The sequence below is a fragment of the Pelodiscus sinensis genome, chromosome 29 (assembly GCF_049634645.1).
Source record: "Pelodiscus sinensis isolate JC-2024 chromosome 29, ASM4963464v1, whole genome shotgun sequence".
In the NCBI taxonomy this organism is placed as follows: domain Eukaryota; kingdom Metazoa; phylum Chordata; order Testudines; family Trionychidae; genus Pelodiscus; species Pelodiscus sinensis.
Window position 1 is genome coordinate 14759373 of NC_134739.1, and position 27029 is coordinate 14786401.

Sequence of the window (27029 nt, forward strand, 5' to 3'; positions counted from 1 at the left end):
CGTCGGAGGCTGCTCGAGGCAGATGGAGCCTGGCCGACCCGGCCTGCTGCAGAACGGAGCTTGGCAGCCGGCTGCCTCTGGTGGGAATTAATTGCTGCTGCTGCTGCCTTTAAAACGTACCACGAAGGGCTCGGGTGAGGCGTTGGGCGGCTGCCAGGTGGGGGGGGGGCGCGGAGCTGCCAGGCCCCAGGAGCAGCTACTGGGCTCATTTCGGGCGGGGGCGGGGACTGGACAGAGCCGCTCTGAGATCCTGGAGCAGGAGGCTGCAATGTGCCAGGGCCCCCAGGCGGGACGTCGGTGCGGCCGCAGCCTCATGCACAGGGGGTGGAACCCCCCCGGGACGCCCTGGCCTGTGCATGCGGCTGTAGGAACGAGGCTGCATCCTGATTCTTGCTGGGCCCAGGGACAGCCCCTGCCTACAGCCCTGCAGGGTCCCCCTGGGGGTCCAGCGAGGCTCCGGGCATGGCGGGACGCGGGGTCGGTGACTGAGATTCCCTGGGGCCCTCTGCGTCCGGCTCGGCCATGCCAGCGTGGGGGGGCTGGGCTGCATGGTGGGGGGCGCTGGGCGGAGGAGGGGGCGCCCGGGGGACAGTTCTCCAGGGGATTATTCCAGCGCGCGGCAGGGGAAGAACGGGGCCATAAAACCAAATCTCAGGGCAGGGAACCGGGCCGGGTGGGTGGGACAGAACAGACTCGCGAGCTCCTGCCTGAGGGCCCCGCCCCCCAGCTCCTTCCCTGCTTGCTCTGGTGCCCGGGGGGTGTCCGGGGCCTGGCATGAGCTCTGGGGTGAGCGCTCGGGGCCAGCTGAGCTGCAATGCCAGCCTGGGGCTCTGCCACAGCCCCTCGAAGGAGCAATGGCAGGGGGGTGCCTAGATGTCCGGGGCTCCGCTAGGCAGCCTGGGCAGAGAAGGGGGAGGCCCAGGCCCGGGACGTTTGCGGTGAGATGTGACCCGCGGGTGGGCGTGAGCTCCCAGCCCGGCCCCAGGACAGGCGAGGCTGGGACCGCTCCGGCCACGGCGCGCGGGTCCATGCTACGGCCGCGCGTGGGCCTGGTGTGGCGTGACGCTCGGGCGAGGCCCGGTTCGACGTTCTGTGCCGATCAGCCCTGTCGCTGCGCCCGGGGCGGGGAGGGACGCGGTGCGCGGAAGGAACCCGGCGCACACGAGCCGAGCCCGGCCGTCGCCCCCGTTCCCGCGCTGGCGCCGCCGCCCGCAGGGGCCCAGGGAGCAGCCCGCGAGGGGCCGCCCTTTGTTCTGAAAGCTCGTTAGCAGCATGAATGGCGCAATGGGCCAGTGGCAGGGGCGGGGGAGGGCACCGATTTCCCCCTGGGCTGGAGATGGAGCCGTGCTCCCTGCCCCGAGAACAGACGCTGAGAAGAGACCATTGTGCCGGGGGCGCCTGTGATTCACTGCGGCAAGGCAGGGGGAGCGCGGGGCGGCTGCTCCCTCTGCAGGGTTGAACAAATGCAGCCAGAAGTCGAGGCACAAAGGGCGGGCTTTGTTAGCAGGACTTACGCTCTGGGGCACGAGGGGCGGGCTCGGAGCCCAGCAGGAAGTGGCCACGAAGGCCTCCCCAAGCCGGGCTCTGAAGAGGCAGCGCGGGACGCGACAGGAGGGGTCTGTGCCAGTCCAGCGGAGGGTGGGGAGGGCTGCCAGTCAGTACAAGCCGGAGCCGGGAGCAGCCATCGGTGCACTGTGGCCAGGCTGAGAAACTCCCCTCTGGATCTGGGCTGGCCTCGTTCCCTTGTGCCAGGTCCCTTGCGGTGCGCCAGCTGGACTGTTCCCGTGGCAAGAATAGGGCCCTCGCCAGGCGCCGTGCCCTGCGTACACAGCAGTTCAGCGGCCGAGTGGCCTGTGCACCCTGAGTACGGACAAAGGGGGTTTTAAGGGCTATGAACGGCATCTCGCCTGGAGCAAGTTTTCATCGGCAGCGTGTTTCTGACACAGCTGTCTGAGTGCAGCCTGGTGCAGGCACGTTCTGAGCTGGGCCTGCCAGGCTAGGAACTCAGGCAGCTACTGCAAGGGCACTGCTGAGGTCTGTCCTGCTCTCGTGCACAGGAACAGCCTAGGGTGAAAGATACCACGGGTCTAACGCCACGGACTGCAGCGTGGAACATTCCAATGACTGGTGCTAGAACCCCGGGCTGCAGTGTGGAACATTCCAACGGCTGGTGCTAGAACCCCAGGCTGCAGCATGGAACATTCCAACAGCTGGTGCTAGAACCCCAGGGTGCAGCATGGAACATTCCAACGGCTGGTGTGGAACATTCCAACGACTGGTGTTAGAACCCCTGGCTGCAGCATGGAACATTCCAACGGTTGGTGCTAGAACCCCAGGCTGCAGCGTGGAACACTCCAACAGCTGGTGCTAGAACCCCAGGGTGCAGCGTGGAACATTCCAACGGTTGGTGCTAGAACCCCAGGCTACAGTGGGACATTCCAGTTGTTGGCCCTAGAACCCACAGCCTGCAGCGCGGAACAGCCTACATGCCGGTGCTGGAGTCAGACTGTGGCTTGCTCCATCCTCGCCGAGCAGACAGCCGAGGGCGCTGAGCAATGAGGAAAGCAGCCGATTTGGCAGGATGGGTGGCACCGGGGAGCGCTAAGACGGGAGCCAAATGGCAGCTCAGCTCTCGCGCTCTCCTGGCAGTGGGACACTGGTGTGTCAGAGACTGTTTCTTGCTAGGCACCATAAAAGCACAGGCCCGCGGGCCTTGCCTTCGCCCTCCCTGCCACCTTTCGTAACAGCCCCGCCCTGCGTTCTGCCTTTTCCCCAGCAACGAAGCGTTGGGACCCCTCCCTGCTTCCCGGGTACAAGACGAGACACATTTTCTTCACCAGGCATGTCTGGGTGCGGTTCTTGGCTGCACACGGGGAACCAACCAATGGGGAAAATGTTTTTCTCCTCTCCGGAGCGCAGAGACCAGGGTGTGATCCAGCTGGCTGGGCATGCCTGGAAGACAGGAGAGCCTGGGCGCAAAGGGGAGAACAAGCCGGGAACGCTGCTGCTCCCCGACTCTGGAGAGCGGGCAGGTGCCATGGAGCCGGAGGGAGGGGAGGAACACCTGGATGGAGCCGGAGATGACCCGCGCTCCCGGCCTGGCTCCATGTGTGTTGCTAAGGCAGGTGGCGTTGCTGCACACAGGGCTCCCGGCAAACGTGTGTTTGCTGCGAGGCCGTTGCGTCTGGCTCAGATGGTGCCGTTGCGACACGTTAGTACCTAGAGGCCATGGACCAGTGACGGGAAGCGTTCTAAACGCCCAGAGCGGCTGGATAGCGCAATATTCCTAGGTATTTGCAACATGAGCCCTCGTTGAGGTTGGGGCCCCATTGCGCGAAGCCCCGTATGGACGGGCAGTCAGAGAGTCCTTCCCCTGACAAGTAAGGGCCTGATCCCCAAAGGTATTTATGCACCTAACTCCCATGGGTGTCAGTGAGAGTTAAGTGCATAACACTGTGGTGGGCGACATGCAGCTCGCAGGCTGCATGCAGCCCATCGGGGCTCTGTATGTGGCCCACGAGTCGTTTTGTTACCGTTGCCCATGCGCAGGGTTCATAGAACCATAGAACCGGAAGAGACCTCAGAAGGTTAAGTCCAGCCCCCCGCTCTAGGCAGGACCAATCCCAACTAAATCAACCCGGGTTGCCAGACTCTGCTGGTTTCCATCTGTGTAGTTCTTTTCCCTACCGGTGTTACTACAGTGACACATGCATAGAGCCAGGGCATGTGAAGAGAGGTGCCAGGGGATTGCCCCCAGCAATGACGGGAAGCGGCGGGTGCTCCCTCAGTAGCCAGGCACAGTGCTGCTCCAGTTCAACCTGCACCCACAGCACATTCTAGGCATACACGCGCAGTGAGCAAAACTGCTGTATCCCGGGAGATCTCTTGGTTACGGCAGTCTTACATCCCACTGAGATGGAGGACGCCACTCGTGCAGCTCTTTCACGAGCCTCGGTTGCCAGTCGCTGGCATCACTGCTTTGAGGAAGTCCAGCTTAAACACACAAGGAAGATGGGTGGTGTGGAAGAAATGGTATTATCCCCATTGTACAGACTGAAAACTGAGGTCCAAAGAGAGGCTGAGGCAGGGTGGGACCTGAACCCCTCTCTGATGCCCACAAGCCCACCCTTCCTATGTAGAGCAAATTGCTGTATCTGCACAAAGCAGTGCCTTCCGGGGCCTGGGTGGCGCCGATCCACCAAACAACCCCAGCAGGCCAGCTACGGCTTCTGCGTCGCAGCGGGCCGAGAGGAGGAACAGCAGAAGGAACATCTCTCGCCTCAGGCTCTGAGCAAGCCAGGGTTCGTCAGCAAAGCTGGGTCAGGCCAGACCAGCCCTACGGCGGGAGATATCGCAGGAGAACACCTGGCCCTTTGTGACAATCACGCCGGCTGCGGCACGTCTCCTAAACCGGGTTCCGGCCTCGCACCCATGGCACAGCTAGCTGAGCCGTAGGCCTGTTAGTTTAATCCCCTGCCGTTGCAGGATTGCTCCTGACTGTCTTCCAGGGAGTCCGCCTGCCGAGGGATGATAGCTCCAGGGAGGAGCTACAAGGGATCTGTCAAAAACAGCTTTCTCCCTTGACAGATCCCCCTCAAGACGGCCGCTTTTTGCCAACAAAGTGCTGAGTCGGCAAAACGTGGCGGCCATTTTTATGCAAATTAGGCACGGGATATTTAAATCCCTGCCTCATTTGCCATGTTGACCTGCCTAATCTGCATCCCTCTGCTGACAGAGGGATGCAGTCTAGACATACCCCTAATGAAATTCATAGGCAGCAGGTTTAAAACAAATTAGAGGATGCATTTCTGTACCCAGCGCACAGTCAACCTGTGGAACTCCCTGCCAGAGGAGGTTGTGAAGAGCAAGAACCCAACAGGGTTAAAAAAAATAGATAAGTTCATAGAGGTTAGGCCCATCAATGGCCAGGACAGAGGGATGCAGTCTAGACATACCCTTGGTGACCCCTAGTTCTAACCCTGAATCAAGGTGTGTTTCAGGTGTGTTAGGGGGTACAGCTGACCGCTTTGAAGACTGTTCAAAAGCTGGCCTTCGCTCCACCCCAGAGGAGGCTGCATTTCAGCGGTGGGTGAACAAGTTTCGGTGTCCATGGTAAACTGCGGTGGCCGTCGAGATCCTTCAGGGCGAACAGTGCTACGTAGCCTGCTCCATGTGCTTGCTAGGAATCGGCAGTGCTTTGCGCGCCGGCAGCTGGCGTCTTCCCTGCATTTAGCCTTCCTGGGTGGCGGCTCGGCGGGAGGCCATTGGGTTACCGCAAACAGGGCTGAGCTGATTCCCTGCCACGCTTTCGATCTCTTCCCAGGCGTGCTGCCCCCCGGCACAGCCTCACGCCCGCGATCTGCAGGCCCCGAAGCTCTCAGAAGTGCTGTCTGTTCAGGGAGACGCAGCTGCTTTGCTGCAGAGCGGACTAGGCCCTAGGCGGCCTAGTAGCCGTGCTCCCGACTGCCACGGGATGTTCCTGGGCGTGTGGCTGAGGCTGACTGATCGTCCCTGCCGCCGCCAGCCCTTCCCCGTTCCCACGCCGCCCTTGGCGTTTGGCCGTCGTGCCGCGATCCCAGAGCCCTTTGCCCTTTGCGATTTGGTCGGCATGTCTCCGATTTCACGCCCGTTAGCGAGCGAGTCGGCAAAGCCCTGGAGCATGCAAACAAAAAAAGGCCAAAACCCCCCCAGACAAATCTGGAGAAGAGCAAGCGCGGAAGAGCTCAGAGCGGCCCCAGGCGGGCTTGGCGGCTCAGGGGTGGAGATGGGGCGTGGAAAAGGTCCGGCTCTCTGGAATGCCACACCCATGGGTGCGCCGCTGCCCTGCGGGCGCTAACGAGAAGGGCGACTGAGAGGGAGGGCGGGAGGTTCGTGACCCGCTGCCTGGCCAGGGATGACCCCAAAGCGCTCGGGAGGGCGTGGCCTGTTTGGGGTCGGCAGACAGAGGCTCGGCTGCAAGCTGGGGGGCTGGGGACTTCCTGCGGGAGCCCCCCTCTGCCGGGACGTCCCAGCTCTCCTTTGGCTGGGTTAGTTACACCTGAGATAAAAAGGCTCCTCCCCCCGCGAGCCCCACCCAGAGAGCGTCAACGTCTCTGTTTTCACAGCTCACCCGTCAATAGGGCAGAGGTGGCTAACCCTGAGGGGCGTGTCTCTGTGAGGAGGGGGCGGAGCCCTGTCTTGGCCCCTCCCCTTGGGTACCCGCGGAGTTTCCTTGGAGAGAGCTGGCTACCGCTGTTCAGAGGGTGGCGAGTCTTACGGCCCCGTACCTCTAGCGGCACCGCGCCTCGCGCCCGGGCTATTCCCAGCCCCTGCGGCGGGCCAGAGCGGAGAAAGGGGGTGCTTTGCTAACTCCATTCTCCTTCCCCTTGGCAGAGCTTCACCCGCGCTGGACACCTCAGACCCCGACCCTGATGGGGTCTGACAGCCCCGCGCCTGTCACCAAAGACCCGTACAACACCGAAGGCATCACCAGCACCCAGGCCGATACCGTCACCACCGTCCTGGGCAGCTCCCAGCCAGTGGTGAGCCGCGGCACTGCCGATAACCTCATCCCGGTCTACTGCTCCATCCTGGCCGCCGTGGTGGTGGGGCTGGTGGCCTACATCGCTTTCAAAAGGTAGGCAGGGCCCCGAGGGGCTCTAGAGACGGGGGGGGGGGGCGCCAGGCCCAGACTGAGCAATGGAGTGGGGGGCGCATGAGCTGTTTTCTCTCTCCGCCTGTCCTGCTTTTTCGTTAGCCGGCCCATTCCCCTGGCCGAAAGTCGCGAGACCTCCTCGTCAACCTCCTCCTGGCCTTAGCGAAAGCTGCCATCTTTAATAGCAGGAGGAGGATGCTAGACGAGGGGGTTCTCTGCGACTGTGGGGCCTATTTCCGTTCCTCCCTCGTGTCACGAATCCGGGCAGAGTTCCTCTGGGCGGCGTCCACTGGCTCCATCGACAGCTTTGAGGAGCAGTGGGCGCTGTCCGGGGTTCTCTGCTCGGTGTCCCCATCCGGCTCCCTTATTTTGAACCTCTAGCCCGCACTCCTTGATCCTTTAGTCATTATTTGTCCCAAGCAATCAGTTGAACATGGGTCCAGTGTCCCTCCCATAAGGTTGGGGAGGGGCTTTTAGAAGATTTCAAATAGGCCCTGGCCGTGATCGTAATCCCCAAACTTCCTGCTCCTGGCTCCCTCTCTCCGTTTCGCTGGGATTTGCACCTGGGGCCAATGCAGGCTGCAGCTGGCTCAGCGTTTGCTCCAAGGTCTGTGACGTTTCCACGTGCCCACACGCTGGAAATAATCCCTCGGCCCGGCCCTTGCTTGGGAGGAGGCTGAATTTGCTGCCCAGGAAGCTCCCCTTGACTTGGGCGATCCCAGTAGAGGTGCCACGGATCAGCCCCCCCGCGACCCTCCCCCGCGAGGCATTCCCTTAGGTCCCCCAAGCGTGTTCACACTGGCGCACCGCATGGGGCCACACATACTCCCCCGCCCGGCACTGAGTCACTGCATTCACATTCACTTGCATGTGCGTGCACACAGACCCCCGGGGCCATGCACTTTGCTTGGTGCAGTGATTCACATGCACACCCCCACACGCCGGTTCACAGGAATTTCCATGTGCACGCCAAGCACATAAACACATGCCTTCACATGCGTGCGTGCCCAGCCGGACATGCATGGACAGGCGCCCACAAAATCGCAGCTGGAGCATGGTTCACAATGTAGCCCTTTCATCCGACGGACACGCACGGGCATTACTAACGAGCAGCCAAGAGACTAAACCAGAGTCACAGGCCTGCAAGGGAGCGTGCTTGCACACCCCCAGGACCAGCCTCAGCGTCCAAAGACAAGTAGAAAAGGAGGTTTCCATTCCACTCTCTCCAGGAAGCTGTTTCTTGCACCATGAGCACTTCACACAGTAGGTTTGCTTCTCAGATTACAACCCCCGTTAGCTATTTTGGTGGTAGACCCATTGCAAGTGAAAAGCAGGCAGCTAAAATTCACCTTTTTATCTTTTTGTCCTGCTACCACGGTGTGCCCCTCCCTGTACAGGGCTGGCGCTAGACGCGTCAGATGCAGGGGGGAGGACTCAGCTCCGCCCCCAAAGGGGTGGAGCCTTGGAAGAAGAGGCAGGACTAGGGGCTAGCCTGCTCCGGACACCCCCCAGCACCACTGACCAAACCATGCGGGGCTACAGCAGCAATTTAAAGGGTCTGGTTGCCGAGGTGGTGGCCTGAAGCCTCGGATCCTTTTTAAATTGCTGGGCCCTGAGTCAACTGTCCCTTTTGCCCCCCTCGGCCAGCAGGCCTGACCCCGTGCATCCTGGTTCTGAACAAAGCAATCCGTGCCACGCCACAACGCCACACCCTCCCAGAGCTCCTGGCCCTTGATTTTGACCGGATTCATATTTGCCAACGTTAAATGTCGTGTCTCGCTCTGTGGGATACTGGTGCTGCTCTTGACGTTAGTGGCCAAGTGTGAACCTAACACAGCTCCGCGTTAACGTTCGTCTCTAAGGGTACGTCTAGACTACATGGCTCCGTCAACGGAGCCATGTAGATTTGTTGTTTTGGCAAAGGCAAATGAAGCCGCGATTTAAATGATCGCGGCTTCATTTACATTTACATGGCTGCCGCGCTGAGCCGACAAACAGCTGATCAGCTGTTTGTCCGCTCAGCGCGCTAGTCTGGACGCTCCCCTGCCGACATCAAAGCCCTTTGTCGGCAGCCCCAGTAAACCTCATTCCACGAGGAATAACGGGGCTGCCGACAAAGGGCTTTGATGTCGACAGGGGAGCGTCCAGACTAGTGCGCTGAGCGGACAAACACCTGATCAGCTGTTTGTCGGCTCAGCGCGGCAGCCATGTAAATTTAAATGAAGCCGCAATCATTTAAATCGCGGCTTCATTTGCCTTTGCCGATCTGTCTAATCTACATGGCTCCGCCGACAGAGGCATGTAGTCTAGACACAGCCTAAGATACGAAGCCGTGTTCACCTGCTGAGCGGTACCTAATAGCTGTGTGCACACAGGCCTGCCTGAGCACAGAGACATGCCGGCAGGCCGGTTCTCATCCCCCATTTAAAAACAAAATACATGTCTGGTTAAAGGGAAGTTTGCGTTGACAGGGAACTCCAGGCCCTGCCGGTGAGTTCGGGGGAGAAAAGCCGCGAGTCGGCCCCAAGGACTAATTCTGGCTTAAATCTTTTGAGTCATCCTGGCTAACGCTAGGAGCAAACTGAACCCTTCCTTCCTGATCGCAGTGGGCTCACAGCCGGCGCGGCGGCCACACGCACCTCCAGGCCACGACTGATTTTGGTGGAAGAGTTAAGCCTGGTCTCCACTTAAAACTTAGGTCAACTTAGCTACGTCACTCAGAGTCGGGGCGACAATTTGCGCCCCGTGCGACGTAGTGCAGGAGACCGGACCCCCCGGCAGATGTAGATAGACCGATGGCTCGGAGAGGTGGGTTCATTATGTCGAAGGCGAAACACCCCCCCTTCCATAGCAAGTGTCTGCCGCACGGGAGCTGTGCCGCTGTAGCGGAGACGAACCTGGCCCAGTTCCGACTCAGCCAGCAAGGGGCAGTGCTGAGTTTGTGCAGCGCCTAGCACCCTGCAGATCTCGGTCCAGGCCTCGGTGTGACGGCTCTGCCGCGTAAGCAGGATGGTGGAGCCTGGCGCTCTAAGGGCATCGGGTCTGGTTTTGTGCCACGGTGCCCTGGGGTCGGCATTCCTAAGGCAGACTGGGCCCGGTGGGGCGGGGCGGGGGGAGGAGGCCCTGGGCTGAGTGACGGTAAACTCCGGAGGCGGCTGGACCGGCTGTTTCACTCCTCTTCGCGGGTCCCTTCCGCAGGTGGAACAGCTGCAAGCAGAACAAACAGGGCGCCAACAACCGCCCCGTGAACCAGACCCCCTCGCCGGAGGGGGAGAAGCTGCACAGCGACAGCGGGATCTCCGTGGACAGCCAGAGCCTCCACGACCAGCAGCCGCAGACGCAGACCGCGCAGGTGCAGGGTAAGGCCCCCAGCCGGGCGCGGGCAGAGCGCAGGGGGGATGCAGAGGGGGCTGCGGTTCCAGGCTGGAGGAGCTGGAAGGGTCAGACATGACAGAGAGGTGGGTCAGGATTGGGGGGAGTGGCTGGCCAGGGGCTGGGGACAGTGGGGAGCCCAGGACTGGATCAGTGGGGTGATGCTACAAGGGCTATTGGGGGGCACAAGAATTTCTCTGCAGCGGGGGATCTAGGCTGGAGATTAGGAGGGGGGATGAGGCACGGGGATGGTTCCCGAGGGAGGGGGGAATCTCCATCCCTCGAGGTGTTTAAGTCCCGGCCGGGATGGCTGAGTCGGGGCTGGTCCTGCTTCGGGCCGGGGGCTGGACACGGTGCCTCCCGAGGGCTCTGCCCCCCTGGGGTTCTCTGGGCCCGGACTGGGGAAATGACGCCCCTGCCTTGGGAAGCACTGCCCCCCCCCGATTCTGGGGCTGTCGGCGCCTTGCGCCCCCTCTCGCCCCGCCACCTAGTGACCCTGCTTTGCTCCTGCCCCTCCCGCGCAGCCCTGAAAGGCGAGGGGCACCCCTACGCCAGCCTGCCGCCGCCCAAGCAGGAGGAGGTGGAGAAGCTGCTGACCAGCTCCCCGGAGGACACCTGGCGGCACCTGGCGGGGGAGCTGGGCTACAGGGAGGATCACATAGACTCCTTCCGGCAGGAGGCGTGCCCCGCCCGCGCCCTGCTCGCCGACTGGGCCAGCAAGGACAGCGCCACCATGGACGCCCTGTTCTCCGCCCTGCGCCGCATCCAGCGGGGGGACATCGTGGAGAGTCTGTACAGCGAGTCGACCGCGACGTCGCCGGTGTGAGGGGGGAGGGGCACCCCCTGCCGCCCCCCGGCGAGAAGTGAAGGAACCGGGGGCCCCCGCCGCGGGGCCCCGCCATGTACGAACAATCCCGTAGGCACCGACCTCGTCTTTCCAGTATTGTCCCAATTGCCACCCGCCTCGCCACGGCCGCCCACGCTCAGCGGGGGGCTGGCAGGGCGGACGGGCCGTGGCCCCTTCAGTCCCAGTGGGGCCGAGGAGCGCGACGGCGTGGGAGTGCCCCACGCGCCCCTCAGGCCCCGCCCCCACGCGCCCCACGGCTCGTCTCCGGTGGCTGAACAACGGCCGCATTTGCGCTCTCAGGTCTCTCTCCCCCCGTTCGTTCTTTGTCTGCCTCGCCCCCCAAGAGCTTCCTCTGCCCCCCCTTCTGTTTGCCCCTTCGCTCCCCCTTTGGATTGCACCTGCCCAGCCAGGCAGGACGACCCGGCTGAGAACGGGCTGCAGCTCGTGACTAACGTTGGACTGAAGATGTTATTGAGTGGGATGGGGGGGCGGAGGGGTATAAATTAGAAGGAGCAAAGGGGGGGGTCTGTTGGTAGAAACACCCATTGTCCCTCTGCTGGGGGGGTTGGCGCGGGCGGGGGGGGGCTTGGTTTCTAGCAGGCGCAATCTACACTGTGAATTGTGACGTGCCCAGCGTGTGCTGCAGAGCGTGGCCCATTCGCCCCCGCGGGACGCGCCATCCCCAGGCCTGGAAGAGTTCGCCTGGGCCAGGAGCAGCCGGGCTGCCTGACGCAGGAAAGCACCAGTCTAGTTACTTAGGGGGAAACCCGGCTTGCCCACCGTGGGGCTCAGCGGTCAACAGGCCCCGCGCTCTCCTGGCGGACGCCCCCTCGTCAGAGCTGCCCGGCGCCGGGTGAGGACCGCAAAGCGCTCACGAGGTGGGACGAAGCCCGTCGAGACCAGTCCTCGCCCATCACGCCGCGGCTGCCGTGCCTCGCCCTTCCTCAAGCCAGACACACCGACGGGGGCCTTCCGGGGGGCGAGCCAGCCAAAGCGTGGAGAGCAGCCTCCGCGGGGAGCCTGGACCGCCCCAGCCGCTCCGTCCCAGGAAGCCGAGTCTTGATTTTACGAACACCTGGGCCGACGGCCGCGCTGCCTCCTCCTCGCCCCGACAGCGCTCGGCTCTTGGCCACACTCCTTGCCGTAGGAGCTGAGGTGCTGGGCACGAGGCTCGGGGGGAGGGATTTGGACGTGCGCCCTGGGCCCGGCTGCCTTCGCGGCGTTAGCTGCGCCTCTGCCGAACCGGAAAGGCCCCTCGGCAACGCGAAGACCCAGGGAGTCGTGTGGCAGCCGCGGCAACGTCTCTAAAGGCACAAGGGGCGGGGGAGTGTTTTCCACGGGGGGTTCCCCGCGGTGGACGGGGGCTCGGGAGAAAGCTGGGCTGGGCTTCTGCCTGAGCAAGGGGCCTGGCCCTCCCTAGCGGTTCCTCCTTGGAAGAGGATGCTTGAAAGCACCGACTCGGAAGACGGCCACGGCCACCCGCTGCAGGATCCGGGCGCACCAGGGATGTTTTCTAGGCGAGGGGCAGCCCAGGGTCGCCGGCAGGCAAGTGCCCACAGGGCCCCCTTTCTTAGAAGGCTCCAGGGTGACTCGAAGGAACCTCCCGTCCTTCACCGGAAGGGCTCCCGTATCAGCCCCCCGCCAGCAGGAAGCCGAGGGAGCTATGCCCAGTTCCCTGCCCAGTTCCCTCAGCAGACGCCTCCCAGCCCTGCAGCTCCCCCTTGCCCGAGTGGAAGTTTGACCTGAACCCCTCGGACTCCCGCTGTGGCCGGCAGGAGAACGGGAACGACTTTGCAGGAGCCATAATGCGACACCGGACAGTGCTGGGAATCCTGCGTCACTCCAGATGTGGGTGGGAGTGTCCTGCACCGCAGCAGGCCAGTGTCTGCAGACCACGCCACTGCGGGGGGCGGGGGGTCCAGCAGCTACAGACGAGGTGTCCCCCCTCCCCTCTGAGGCGTCAAGGAGGAAGAACTTGTAAGTTACCAAGACCGTGGAGCGAGGAAAATACAAAATGTGAACGTGACTGTAGAACGTGGGACCTGTTGAAATCAGCCCAACTGCAGAGAAAACGTGACTTCAACGTCTGATCAGACCCGCGAGCGTCAGAAGACGGAGATGGGAGGTCATTCGTGGGTTTGCTTGGGAACGATTTCCCCATCCCAGGAAAGGTTTCGAGCTATTGAAAAATATTCTCATCCCAAATTGAGAAGAAAAGTCCAACAGGCAGCGGTTTTTTGCACATTGAAAAATCCAGCAAAAAAAGTTCAGTCCAGGGCCAAACCTTTTATTTCAATCATTCTGAAGCATTTTCTTGTAACGTCGAGCACTTTTAAGGGCTTGTGAGGGGGTGGATACTACAGTTAGCTTAATGGCTATGAGAAAAGTCACTGTAGACTGGACAACTGTGATTTTTCATTTGGAAAATGTCAAAATGAAAGACGAGTTTTGAAACCCGCCCTCCCCGTATGCTGAGTAGAAAACTTTGTCAAAACTTATCTGCAAAAAAGGGGTTTCTGTTTCCAAGACTCAGCCTTTTCCAATGGGCAAAAAAGTTTCTTTGGAACATGGCCGGCCAGCTGTGCTACTGAGCACAAGGAAACATCGGGCTCCCAATGTCTCCGGTTCTACAAGCTGACCCGGCCCTTGCAGATCTCTGTTGGCTGGAAGCTAATGAAGAAATGTCGCGGAACTGGGAGGAGACACACTCCCCTCACCCTGCTGCCTTTTACACCTCTGGTCTGGCCGCTTCCTGCCGACCCCGAGACAGCGTGTCCCCAGGAGAGGATGTCTACGGGCTCTGATTCCAACAGGCTCCAGCGGTGCTGACCTTGTCCCTGCAGAGGGAAATCGGAGAGGCAGGCCTCCCTCAGCGGAGGATGGCTGGCCGTGTAGTTATCACCTCACTCCAGAGCTGCGGCGTGCCCCCCGCTCGGCCAGATCCCTTGGTATTGAATGAGGAAGGGGGACCCCGACTGAGAGAACTAAGAATTGTAAATGCCACTGTCCGGTTTGACCCCTGCTAAGTGGATCCCGATGCTGAAATGAAGGAGACCTTGGTTTGCTCCTCGAGGCTTCGGTTCAACGCTGCCTTAGCACGGCGTCGGGGGCCACCCGTTCCCGCACGAACCGTGTTATACTTGGTGCCTTTCAGCCCCTGGGGCCTGCCTGGCCTGCCTGGCGTGGCAACGCTCCGTTTGCCTGTGTCCCTGCGTGGCGGGTTGAGTTCAGGGGTTTTGTGACGATCCCGGACTGGAGACGAAGGGGAGGGCAATGGGCTTTCGCACACGTTCTCTCCTGGAGGAGGACGTGCTGAGGCGGAAGGCCCTACGTAACTGACCAAAGCAGAGAGATCCAGGGTGGAACCTCGGGCCTTTTTAAAGGGACAGGCTGAAACGTTCCAAGGTGCCCACGGCTGTGAGACGGCTCCCACGCCCCACTGGAAGTCAGTGGAAGTGGAGTACTTGACTCTCGTCGGTGCTTTGGAAAGCGCTGCCCATTATGCTGTAAAGGAAGGGGGGGGGTCTGCTAAGAGTTGGTTTTCTAGAATGGAATTGACAGAAGAGCTCAGCTCCCTTCAAACCTTCCATTACTCTGGGGGTACAAGTCCCGTGAGCTCCCAGAGGGGTGGGCATGTTAGTCTGTGTCTGCAAAACTTGTGGCACCTTAGCCCGGCTCTCCACAAGGGCGTTATTTCGAAATAACCCCCCTGCGGTCGAATGTGTAAGCGGCGCGTCCACACGACCAAGCCCGTTCTTTCAAAAGAAGGGGCTGCTTATTTCGAAATCTGCACTCCTCCTTTCCTCGGGGGAGGACGCTAATTTGAAATAACGACTCCCCGGAGTAATTGGAACTAATCACTCCCCCATGCTCCCTGGGGCTCTGCGTCGGGGCAGAGGGTCCATAGTAATAGAGCCTGCCTCGGAGTGATCTCAAGGCTTCCCATAGTTGGGACACGCTGTTTCGATTTTGTAAAATCGGGAGTTATTAAGTCACGTTCCGTTATTTCGAAATAATTTCCTAGTGTAGATTTGCCCCTAGGGGTGAGCCAATTTATCAGGGCACAAGCATTTGGTCGTTGCCCACAAAAGCTTGTGCCCAAATAAATCGGTTAGTCTCTAACGTGCTGCAGGACTCCTCTGTCCCTTAAAGTGCTTTGGAAAATGCCACCCCCGTGGCCCTAGGAAGACAGGCAATTCAATAGCCTGATTTACGATTCAGGGCTCAGCAGCTCCCTATGAGGTCAGTGTGAGACGAGCACCTCTGAAAATCTGGCCACATAATTGGTTGTCAAAATACGGCTTTAGGAGAGGATCGTTTTGGCCTCTGCTTCTGAAAAGTTTTACCTGTGTAGTGTTATATTTTTTTAAGTTTTAGAAAACTTGATGTGTGTAGAAATGTCCCAGATATATTAAGCAAAAAACCCACCAAAAAAAGACAATGGAAAAAGGAGGGATTCGATCCAAACCTTCCTGCTTTGGTTTTTAGAAATGTAAACACAATGGCCAAGGTTTTTAAAAGTCACCAGTGACTTCTGGTACTCAAGTGAAGACACCTGGAAAAGGGCTGATTTTCAGAGGGCGGGTGCTGGACATTTTCTGAAAATCAGGCCCCTTTCAGGTATACCCAGTTGCAAAAATCTTGGCCCAATGTGCTGGGCTAATGCATTAGACACAAAACAGGCAGCTTAGCCGTCTAGGTCAAACGGAGAGAAATATCAACAACTGATGAAACAATAAAAAAGTCCAGTTGAGTCAGAGAAATTGTATCTTTCATAATCAATGATGTTATTAGCAACACAGACAAGGGCTTTCAAATGTCACTCGAGACCTTAATGCTCCTTTTTGTATGCGGAAACGGAAGCAGGATGTAAGAGATCAGGGATTCTTCACAGGGACTCAGTGGTGCTTAGATATTGTATGTGAAGTAACAGCTTTAATTTTTGAGTTGCCTTTTATGAGGGGACATTCTAGCTGCAACATACTTGTGTTGTGTGTCAGCCAAAAATGCCTCGCAGAGAACTCTGAAAATGAAATGCAGCCTCGGTTCAGTTCTGTAGGGCTGGTTGAAGGGTTTTGTTTCTTTAAATCATTTTGTTCCCACCAGAGAATTAGGGTTTCATCAAAAATGAAATTTATCACAGGAAGATTTTGTTTTTAATATCATTTTATTTTATTTTTCAAAGGGAAATTTCCGAACACAAATATTCATTTGAGAGGACCATTTGTGTTTCGGTTTTAACAAATTGAAAATTAGCATGAGAAGGGAACATTTTTATTTGAATTGGAATGAAATGAAAATACTCTGCGGGTTTGTTTGTTTTTTAACATTCCCTGCACAAAACATCAGAACAAAACTTTTATCTGAAGATTTTCAACCAGCTCCAGTAGTTTGTGTTGTTTCCGTGTTTTAAGCACGTGGGAAATTGGCATGAAAACCAGATTCTGTTGGGGGTTGGGATGGGGATTTGCAACGTACCCGCGGACAGTCAATGGAGGAATGTCTGTCACCATTGTATCTGATCATCCCCACTCTGTAAGCCAGGACCGTGCTATTCCCATTTTACAGATGGGAAACACAGATCCAGGGAGACTAAATTACTGGTGTAAAATATGAAAGGACGTTTATGGAAGAACTCCAGAGGCCCTTTGCTATGAAGAGCGATTTAGATGTTCCGCTGCCTAAGGAATACTCTGAGTTAATGTTCATCTGCCTTCTTACACAAGAAGTCACCCAGCACCACAAAGAGGGACTCGATTATATTATGTGAACTGTGATGCCTCAAAGCCGACAACAGAAAAGAGGCCTCGTTAATCACAGATCCCCAGATAACTCACGGCCCATAAATCCTGACGAGCCATGGAGGAGAAACACCGAGTTCCTTCCGGGCTGGGTGAAAGGGTTCATTTACAGCCAGGCTCTCATTCACGCTTGTCCCTTGCAAGAGCAGCTTCACATAATGGCCCAGCTGCCTGCCAGAATCCCCGGCAAGCCAGCGAAGGTCGTTTGCAGGGACCCCGGGGGCTCACGGCAGCTGTGCAGGGAGGGCCTGCCCCCCCCCCAGAACAAGGGAGGACTCAGGGGTGTTGGGAGCAAGGTGCGGGAAGGAGGAAGGATCCGGCAGGCCCGGCAGCAGGCGGGGGGCGTGGGAGGCTGGGGTCTCCAGGGGAAGAGGGGCGTTAAGTGCACGGGATCAGGAAAGGGCTGGGAAGAGGAGCGGAGTCAGGCCATGGGGGCCGTGGCTCTGTGGCAGGCAGGGGAAGGCAGAGACTGGTTCCATGCAGCGTGGCTGTACCAACGGGCATGGGAGGCCGGGCCCTTTGCTAGGAGGGATTCAGCCAGAGAAGCAGCCTCCATCTCGCCCTCTGCCTGCCCCGGCCCAGGGACCCATGCAGGAGCTGGGGGTGGACACGCCAGGGCAGCCGTGGCTCAGTGGAGGATGACTTCTTAAGCCCTGGGGAGCCCGCCTCCGTGCAAATCTCTCTGTAGACAAGGAGCAACGACCCGTCCCCAGGAAGAGCCGGTTCCCCGAAGCTGCAATGCCAAACCCACCGGCCCAGCCGCCCTGGAGCAAATCCCAGAGATGCCCAACGCCCTGCGTCCTGTCTGCACCCGGACCGTGCACTGGCTTCCTTCAAATCCATTTCAAAACCAAGCCCCCGTCCCGCCACGGGGCCTCGCCGAGGCCTGGGCTGCGCTCTGACGTTAAAATCGACTCGGCTACGGCAGCTGCAGCTCCCGCGGCCTAACTCTCCGTGCAGACGGCGGGTCAGTAATCGCCTTCCCTGGGTCTAGCGCCTGCCCCGCGGAGAGGCGGGTTAGAACTCCTCCCCTCGGTACAGGAAGCGCTGCCGCAGAGCCTGTGCTGCCGTGGGGGCTGGCGTGTTGCATTTACCGGAACCACGAAACTGCTACAGATGGGATTGAAGCAGGGGGAGAGTTGGGCTTCGCACCCCTTGAATTAACCCAGTTTCCAGTCCCCTTTTCCTTTAACCGGGTACTACACAGTGTGTGCAGCCGGGAGCAAAACTCACGCTCGTACCTCCCGAGCAGAGTGCTCAGGTCTCAGGTCCTAGCTGCCTTGTGGGAAAAGCCCCTCGGTGCATCCCAAGCAGAAGGGCTCATGCAGCGCAGAGGGTAAGGACGCCTCCCGTTCCTGGTGCGAGTCAAAAATAACGAGGAAAAAATAAGCCAAAGTTAATGATCGTGGAGATTTTTTGTTGCGTTTTATAATGTTTTGTTGTACAAAGACAGCACGTTCCTCTTGTTACTACCTGTTGTTATCCCTCGGGTTTCTCTGTGAGACGAGAAATGCCGATCGATTACAAATTCTGACTGAATAAATATTCCTGTATCAGAAACAGCCGATTAGTCCCTGGCTTTTGCCGGGCTCAGTGTCAGCGGCATGCCGGGGAGTTCGGGTGGCTGGCTGACGTGGTTGTGTCAGCATCAACAGGTTGTGTTTGTATGTCCGTGAATGAACTTGTGCTTGTGTGGGCCATTATCTGTGTGTAATTTTCAGCCATGAATAAACAGCATACAGCGCTGATGTGTCTTGGCTGCATTTTGTGTGAGATTGTTTTGCCTTTGTTGACACGTGATCTTGTAATAGTGTTTGTCAGCACACATGTGTGAGGGCACTGGTGGGTCATACAACGTGTGTGTGCAGGCTTGTGTCCACATGTGTGTGTCACACTAGAACTTGGGACTGGGAGTATGTGCCTGCTGGTGTTATTGCTTGGCCTGTGATCTGCACTCCTGTAAGCTGGGCGCTTGTGCAGCCACTCAGGAGCGATTCAGATGCTGCCCAGCTGAGCAGCAGAGCACCCACAGCTCAGTTTTGTTGCTTCTACCAGTGGTGCACATGCCCTGGTGCACATAAAAAAATATTCCACACACGGATGGAAAAAAAATCGCCCATGGATGGAAACGATTAGAGGCAACACTGACAGTCATGAGGCTTTTCAGGCTTCGTGAACTGGGAGCACCTGGATTCTAATGGCGATTTTACCTCCAAATTTACTCTGCCAAGTTGCCTTGGCAGTCTGTGCCTCAGTGTCCCTGCTAAGGTGATGATGGTGCTCTTGGGCTAAATTAGTTAAAGGTGGCCCTCCAATGATTTTAAGTAGTGGGAACTGTGCTCTTTCCCCATGTTTAATAGAAGAAAGGGGGATTTAAGTGAGTCTTTGAAGGAGGCCCATTTGTTTTTCTTCCTCCCTCCCTCCGCTTGATTTTTAACCTTAAAAATATCAGAAGAATAAATTCTGGTCTTTGTTGTTTGGAGAGAGGCTGTCCTGGGAGCGTCAGCTGTGTCCTGGGGTCCCACCCTCAATAAAAGCCGCAGGGCGGAGGAATCTTTAACGCAGACTTTTCTCTCTGGGGCTCATCGGACAGAGTCTGAGCAGCCTCAGCAGCTGAGCAAAGATCCCTCCCCCCAGGTTTCAGGCTTGGGGGCTCCTGCCGTTTCACGAGGGAGCCGGGCCCCATAGGCCGCTGCTGTGACCCGGGTTTCTAAGGCTTTTCCAAAGGGCCCGGCTCCCAGAAGTCTTGAAGCGCTGGGGGGTGCGTGGGCTGGGCTCTCCATTTCCTGTGCCCCGACTCAAAAGGTGAAGATCCCAACGGCAAAGGTCCAAGGGGGGCTCACAGCAGCCCCACATCCAGCATCTCTTCCCCAGATGCAGAGCCCTGAGTGGGGGAGAGGGGGGACTCAGCAAGGTGGCCTTCAAGCGTGGGAACGGCTGGGTAATCTGCCCCCCATTCCGCTGGGAAACAAACCCAATTTATGGCTATTGCAGGAGGAAAAATATTAGCACTCAGGCCTGGAAAGGAGCCAGAGGCTCGCCGTGCAGTGGTGACAGGGCTGGGGAAGCGGGCCGGACAACTTCCTTTCTGCTGTTTACTGCTCCCCGAAGAGCGAGACGCGGGCCCCCGGCTCTGCCGCACATGTGCTGTAATGAGCCCCAGCGTCAGGCGACTGATGGCCCCTTAACTGACGCTGTTATTCGCTGATCAGCCCCCCCTTGCCTCAAACAAATCGCCACCAGACCCCTCCCCCCACTCTCTTGAGACCCCCCCATGTTCCACCCCCCAGCTCGGAATTCCAGGCTACAAATGAGATCTGATTTCTGTCGGCGATTCCTGGTGGCCAGTGCCCGCCTGCACCCCTACATCACGTGGTCTGCCCCTGCACCCCGCCGCTAAACGCTGTGTCCCCAGCCTCTCCCACTCATGCGCCAGATCCCTCCTACCGGACAAACCTCTCTCGTCCGGCGCCCTTGGGCCCTGCCCGGCACCGAACCAGAGAATTTGCCCGACCGCCCGCACGGCCATGGCTCGCTGGACTCCTAGAAAACGTGAGGGTCAATTAGAGCTGAACAACAGCACAGACCCTTGAGAGCCAGGCCGGGGGGCTGTAAACAAACTTGATGGGACTGAAGGAAATTTGGCCCCTGCTAAGTGGGCATTTGGCTCAGTAACACCCTGCCGGACCACGGATGTTGCTGGACCAGAGAGTGCCGGGTTGGAGAGGTTCAGTCGGTGCCACCTGCCCCCACCAGCGCAAACCCCACAGCCCGGCGTTGTCACTGTCCCAGCTCCCCTTTGATTTCACGAGGCCAGGATGCCACCTCTTCGCTGCTTTGTCCTTGGTCATGCCCCTTAAGTCTGCTCATGGCACCAACCCCCTGCGTTGCCACCGGCACCCACCCTATTGGCCAAGTCCCTGTGCCCAGCGCCGCCCCCGCACCAGAAGCAAAGGTCACAGCCTACGCCCAGCGGCACAGCGGGGAGGGGACGGCAGCAGGGTGACTGGGCCCCCCAAGAACATAGCAGACAGCCTAGACCGTTAGTGGATGGCTGGCCTGGGAGTCGAGAGACCTGGGTCTAATTCCCAGCTCAGCTACTGACTCCCCAGTGACACTGGGCACCTCACTTAGCCCACTCTGGGCCTACAAGTCTCTACGGGGGGGGGGGGGGCGGCTGCTTGGAGAATTAGACTCCATTGCTGAGGGGGCGCAGGCAGGCGGGTGATGAGGGCTAATTACCTCTGCAGCCTTAGCCAGGGCCAGGGGCAGGGGCAGGGGAAGGAGGGGCCCTGACCCAGGCAAGCCCCACGCACGTTGCTTCTGTGAAACCTTCAGCCCCAAATGTCCGGGCGCCGGGGTCAGGCCCGAAGCGCCATTTCCAACGAGCTGCCTGGAAAGGGCGAGGCGGGTTCCTGCGCCTTAAGGCGGACGCGGGCCCTTGGCCAGGCGTGAGGGCTGGACACTGGCCGCGGGGGTGTCTCGAACCCAGCGGGGCTCCCAGAGCCCGGGCCCGCGGTGAGGCGGGCGGACGAGGCGGCTTCGGGACCTCTGGCCAAGGCGCAGCGCGCCCGCACCCCCGGCTCTCGCCGCAGCGTCTGGCCCGGTCCCTGGCCCTTTGGCGCTGGCCGGGCCGCGCCCGCCCCCCGGTAGCCCAAGGCCTCGCCCCTGTGGCCGGAGGGGCGCGGGGGGCAGAGGCTGGCGCAGAGCAGCCCCCCGGCTCCCCACCCCGGGTGCAATCTGCCTGCCAGATGCGCAGCAGCGCGCGCGTTCCCAGAGCGCAAAGCCGGGCGCGCCGCGTGCCAAGTGCGAGCCCCCCGGGCCCAAGAAACCCAGGGGCGGGGGGACCAGCAGGGAGAGAGCGGCCCGCTCCCTCCTCTCACCCTCCGGCCGCCCGCTGGAAGCTGGAGAAGGGGCGGCCAGGAACTCCCCGGGCAAAACCCGCCGTACTGACGCTGTTCCGGGAGCTCAGGGCTCCACGGTGAGGGGCCCCGGCCACCTCGCTCTGCCGGTGCACAATGGGCCTAGCAGGGCCGGCTGGCATTGCCGCCCCTCCCCCCAACAGTCTCTGCATCCCCCCCAGGGCTTGCACCCCGCTTCCCTGGCCAAACCGGCCCGGGTTCCCTTTGCTCTTGCCCAGAGATGAGACGAGAGCGATTGGGACAAACGCCCAGTTTGGCCAAGGGCTGCCAGGCCAGCCGGGCAGGGCCGGAGAAAGAGGCTGTAGCATGCGGCCGAGTGCACGTCCCTTTCCATGGGGCACTGGGTGGGTCTCTTGGGGGTCCAGCCCCTCCCACCGTGCGAGAGGGAGAGGACAGAGCTCTGAGGGCGCATCCCCCACCTCTCCCCACACTCCCCCCTTTGGGCGGGCGCTGGCTCCGGGGCTGGGTTTTACCCTGGCACCTCCGGCCAGCACAGCTGCAGGACACGGGCACAGAGTGCGCCCAGGCTGCAGCGGGTGCAGTAAGGGGAGGCGAAGGTGATGGACAACATGGCGTGAGCAGATCTCTGGAGCGGAGCAGGGGAGGGAGGCGGCAGGGCCATGCAAGGCCTGCAGGGAAAATCAACAGACCCCGTGCAGAAGGGCAAAGTGCAACCTGTGTGCGCCTTGCCTGGGCGAGCTGGTCTGCGCTAACACTCGGGCAGCTCGGCCAAAGACCAGGGCTGCCTCGTGCGAGGCACGTACAGACCCGACAGGGAGACGATTAATCCCTGCCCCCGAGCACCAAACCCCGCCATTGGCGCTGTAGATCTCACAGCCAAAGCAATCCCACACAGCCCGGCCTGGGAGGGAGCAGCGTATGTCACGTTAGAAGCAGAGAGCCCCCAAGGCCTGGCAGAGAGTGGGTAAAACTCACCCCAGATGTGCGCCCTGCCCCTCGGTCAGGTTCAGGTTACTTCTGAGTAGGGAGGTGGAAATAACTGAATTTTGGGGGTCACAGGCAGGTCAAAAAATACAAATAAAAAATTAGCATCTGCCTGACCCCAAACAAATCGTTTTCTTACATCTTCAGCAAACGGAGTAAGCTGGAAAGGCATCGGACCAGGCGGAACAAAACCATTCCCTTTGCAGTCAAACTTTTCTTTAAAAAAGAAATGAAATAAAATGGAAGGAAATTTCCAAACTAAAAGGGGAACCGTTTTTTGGGGTGGGTTTGGTTTTTTGAAACAAGACATAAGAACGGCCGTACTGGGTCAGACCAAAGGTCCATCTAGCCCAGGAGCCTGTCTGCCGACAGTGGACAAGTCAGCCAAGCGGACACGGATTCGCACCGTGTTTCGGTGTCACCGACTCGGGCGCTTTGCACTGCAGAAATTGTGGGGACGGGCTGTTTCCCCTCCGTGACTCCTGCGGGAGGGGCAGCCGGCTCCATGGCGAACGCCCTCCGCTCTCTCCCTCTGCAGCGCTCCCCCGGAGCATGGGCTGAGCCACGGAGCTGGCACAGGAACACCCTGAGCAGTTGCCACCAGCCAGCCAGCGTTAGGCGACACGTAGCCACGGGGGCCTCTGTTCTCAGAAGTGGATCTCCCGGCCTTGTCAGTGATTCCGCCCACCCGGCCAGGCTGCTCAGACAGACCCAGGGTTCTCAAGCGTGCGGCACACCCGCAGCGGCAGCGGACGTCAGGCGCTCAGCACCTCGGCTCAGAAATGCTCCTGCATCCCTTGCCTTTGCCACGTGATGATCAACGCTCCGTCTGGCCCTGGCGGGAACCGGGGCTCCGGCCTGTGGGTACCTGCACGCAGCCAGCAGCAGCCCGGGGTAGGGCGTCTCCGAGGCCGTGTCAGCAGACTGGGGTTCAAGTCGTTGTGCTCAACAATGGCTGTGTGGTGCACGGGTTCAGACAGGGGCACAGAGCCTAGGCAGAGAGGAGGGAAAGGCCTTCTGGTTTTCCACACGGCTGTTTTTGCCACGCTAGTTTGAGCCCGGTCGTCCCAGGTGCTGAGACTCGCTGCGTCCCTGTGTGGCCACGAGGAAGTATGAGGGGGTGGATCGGGCCCTGAGGCCCCTGCTGGAGACCTTGTGGTCCTGCCCTGCCCCATCCCAGAGAGGCCATAGAGAAGTCCTCCAGGAGGCTAGAGTGGCTGCAAGGACTCAGCCACTAGGGGCCAAGCAGGCCCTATAAAAGGAGCTGCAGGACCAGAGTGGGCCAGTAGCTCTGGAGACCTGAAGGTGGGCAGAACGGGAGACCGGCTGGCTGAGGGGACGGCAGCACCACGGATAGTGCCGAGTGGAGGGCTCATTGGAGACTGATGGGCTAGGCTGGGACTCGGAGGTAAAGCCTGAGATAAGGGAGAGGATGCTGCTGCCAGGAGGAGAAACCCTGGGGGGACGACTCTCTGGGGAGCAGCCTGAGGGAGCAGACTCAGAGAGACACGGCAGAGGTCACCGAGACACTGGAGAGGCTTTTAAACCGAAGGGGGGGGGCAGGCTCACGCACTCGGCCGGGGGGGCACTCGCGGGAGGTGAGGGCTGCCCCCTTACAGGAAGTCACAGAGGGGGAAGGAGGGTGTGAGGGAGAGGGAGAGGGATAGCTCAGTGGTTTGAGCATTGGCCTGCTAAACCCAGGGTTGTGAGTTCAATCCTTGCAGAGGGGATTTGGGGCAAAAATTCCTCAGGGATGGTACTTGGTCCTGCTGTGAAGGCAGCGGACTGGACTCCATGACAAAGGTCCTTTCCAGTTCTAGGAGACAGGCAATCTCCATTATCTAATCTAGCAATTGGCTGTGGAGGAAGGCCAGCTCACAAACCACTCCCTGCCCCAAGGGGAGGGGGCGCTGGGAGGTTTCACCTGTCCGTGTGCTCAAAGCACTGAGCCAACAGGCATTAAGGAATCACAAGGAATCATTAGTTCAGGGGAAGGGCAAAGCTTCTCTCCGCTGGTTTTAGTGACAGACGCGCCCTTAACCCTGCCCCCCTGTCGACTACCCACCTGGAGTATTTTGTCTTTAAAGGGGTTGTCGTCCTTCTCTGCCAGGCCCAGCCCAGGAGACGCTGCCCCCCCCCCCCACTCCAGCACATCTGGGCCGGCGCCCCTCCCCCAGCCAGCTCCCAGAGAGCGATGGACTCTTGCCAGGATAATCAAAATGCAGGAACTCGCTCTGCGGCACAAAGCCTCGGCTCCCTTTGATCAGCCCCGCACCTGGCCCCCGTGGGGCAGAGAGAGGGGCAGAGCCGGCTGCCCACAGTGACTCTGCAGGACCGTCCGAATGTTGCTGGGAGTGACCAGGGATCTGCCTTTGCCCTCGAACGGCCTGCACCGAACCCCCCTCTCCACTCCCCCGCTGCCCGGCAGCATCTGAGCAAGTCACCGCCGATGGCGCGTTGATCCTCGTGGCGCCAGCCTGGGAAGGACAGCCCAGAGGTTCGGGGGCTGCCTGGCCTTGGGAGACATCGGCTGGGGTCCTGGCCTTGCTCCAAGGCCCGTGAGAATGTGGCCAGGTTACGTAGCCTCTCCGGGCCTCGGTTTCCCACCTGCATGGTGTGAGGCTGAATCTGTTAAAGAAGGCGACGCAGTCAGCTACTGTGAGACGCGAGGGGCAGCTCAGACAGATATGAATCCTCTATTTACAGTGTGGGGGAGTAAGTGATTTGCCAGAGGTCACCCAAGATGCCTGTGGCAGAGCAGGAATTTGAACGTGCGCTCCAAAACCCAAGACGTGTCTCATCCTGCAACCGTTGGCTGCGCTCCCCGCTCTGAATGGACACTGGGCGGGCAGACAGGGCAGCTATCGCGAGGGGCGAGCGAACCGCTTCCCTTGAAACACCCTCGTTTTACACCCCAGTGCAAAGGCCAGGCCGTGCACGAGTGAGCCAAGGCCAAAGTCCCAGGAAAAGCCTTTCCAGCCACATGGGTTTGCTTTGCGGCGTTCAGCACCAAACCGAACAGCAACCCCCCAGCCCACTAACTGGGCCCATTGTGTGTTGAGATTGTGGTTCAAATGCGCTCTGTGATTAACGTAACAGGCCCCACAGCCACCCACCCCAACACCCACTGCATGTGGAAGGGGGCAGGAGGCAGATCCCGGCAGGCGGTCAGGAGATGGGGCTACCAAGGCACCGGAGAGCTGGGGGCGGGATTAGGTGAGAGGGGAATTGGTGGGATCTCTAAAGCAAATCAGACCCCCCCTTAGGCCAGGCTCTGCTGGGGGGGCCGTGCGCAATGCTGGGGGGCAGGGGTGAAGCTGAAAAAGGGGGCGGGGGAGACGCAGCGGGAGCCGGGAAGCGGGAGAGGAGGAAGCGCAGAGCCAAGAGAAGAGGGGACACGCTGTGGGGTCGTGAATCTCCTCGTGCCTGCCGGGGCCGACCACGCTGACCCTTCCATCGCTCCGGGCGCTGCACGTGCCGACTGTCACCGCCCCCCGGCGCCCGCTGTCTGCGGGGGGAAGGGACTCGCCCAAGGTCCAGGCAGCCCGATTCCCGCTGCATCCGCCCAGGCGGCCTCCTGCCGCAGGAGCCGAGGGGGCAGGCCCAGGCCCCGAGCGAGCCGGCGCGGCGACGCCAGGGCAAGCAGAGGGCGCAGGAGGAGCCGGGGAGTCTCCAGGTGGCTTGTTTTTATTTAATTGCCCTCATTTAGTCTCGACTCGCTGCCTCCCCTCCAGCGCGTCCCCCCTGCCCGGCCACTCGGCGCTGGGTTTTGGTAGCAGCTTCCCCACAGGCCTCGGCTCTTCCTACTGCCCCCTCCCGAGCCCTGCGCAAGCCTCGGCTGCCCTCTCCCCCCAGGCACTGTGTCCCCGTGTGGCCCCCGTGGCCGAGGACCCAGCGCTGCCTCCGCCCGCTCGGCGGCTCGCGGGGAGGTGGATTCTCCCAGGGCGCCAGCTCCCCCCTGCTCTGCTGGGCCAGCTCCGCGCTGCCCCTCTCGTCCGCATCTCTGGTTTCCTCTTGCTCGCTGCCTTGGGCCGTCCACCCTCCCCAGCCGCTAGCCAGCCCCGGACTCCCCTCCTCCCGCTAAGCCAGACAAACCCCAGGGACCCCAGTCACCTCCGGCCCTCTCAGCCCAGCTGGGCCCTAGACAACATGCTCCACCCACTGAGCCAGCCAGCCATGCATTCCTGAGGACCCTCCTCGGTCCCACCCCAAGACCTGGGGGTAGATTCTGGGCTCTGCCTCCAGGGGACACTTCCCAAAGGGGCGTCCTTTGTGTCCTCCCAACGAGGTTCTGGCCGTCCTTACCCATACACAGAATAGGCATCTGCGTGGGGCTCCCGAAAATGTGGGGCACCGCTGGGTCTTAATGTCCACCCCCTGCTGCTTCCTACTCCTGTTCTGCGGCCCTGCCTCCTCCAGAGAGGACCCAGATGTCTGGCAGCGCCGGCCAGAGCTCCGAGCAGCACACAGGACCCGGGGCAGAGCCATTTCAGCGGGGATGAAGCCGT

The 27029-nt window shown here is 60.1% G+C and overlaps 1 protein-coding gene and 1 long non-coding RNA gene across 4 annotated transcripts in view; both read left to right on the forward strand.

Moving 5' to 3' along the window:
* NGFR (nerve growth factor receptor) overlaps positions 1 to 18400 on the forward strand; it is a 48087-nt gene extending 29687 nt beyond the window's left edge. For all 3 annotated transcript variants that reach the window (XM_075911716.1, XM_075911714.1, XM_075911717.1), the window contains exons 4-6: positions 6373 to 6616; positions 9833 to 9993; positions 10531 to 18400. In XM_075911716.1, coding sequence (XP_075767831.1) covers positions 6373 to 6616; positions 9833 to 9993; positions 10531 to 10832 — 707 coding nt within the window. In that variant the 3' untranslated portion in view covers positions 10833 to 18400. The remainder of the gene's footprint in view (positions 1 to 6372; positions 6617 to 9832; positions 9994 to 10530) is intronic.
* Positions 18401 to 22923: 4523 nt separating this feature from the next.
* LOC142820986 (uncharacterized) lies at positions 22924 to 26825 on the forward strand. Its single transcript, XR_012898027.1, has 2 exons — positions 22924 to 23929; positions 24609 to 26825. It is a non-coding gene; the product is annotated as an uncharacterized LOC142820986 (long non-coding RNA).
* The last annotated feature ends 204 nt before the right edge of the window (positions 26826 to 27029 follow it).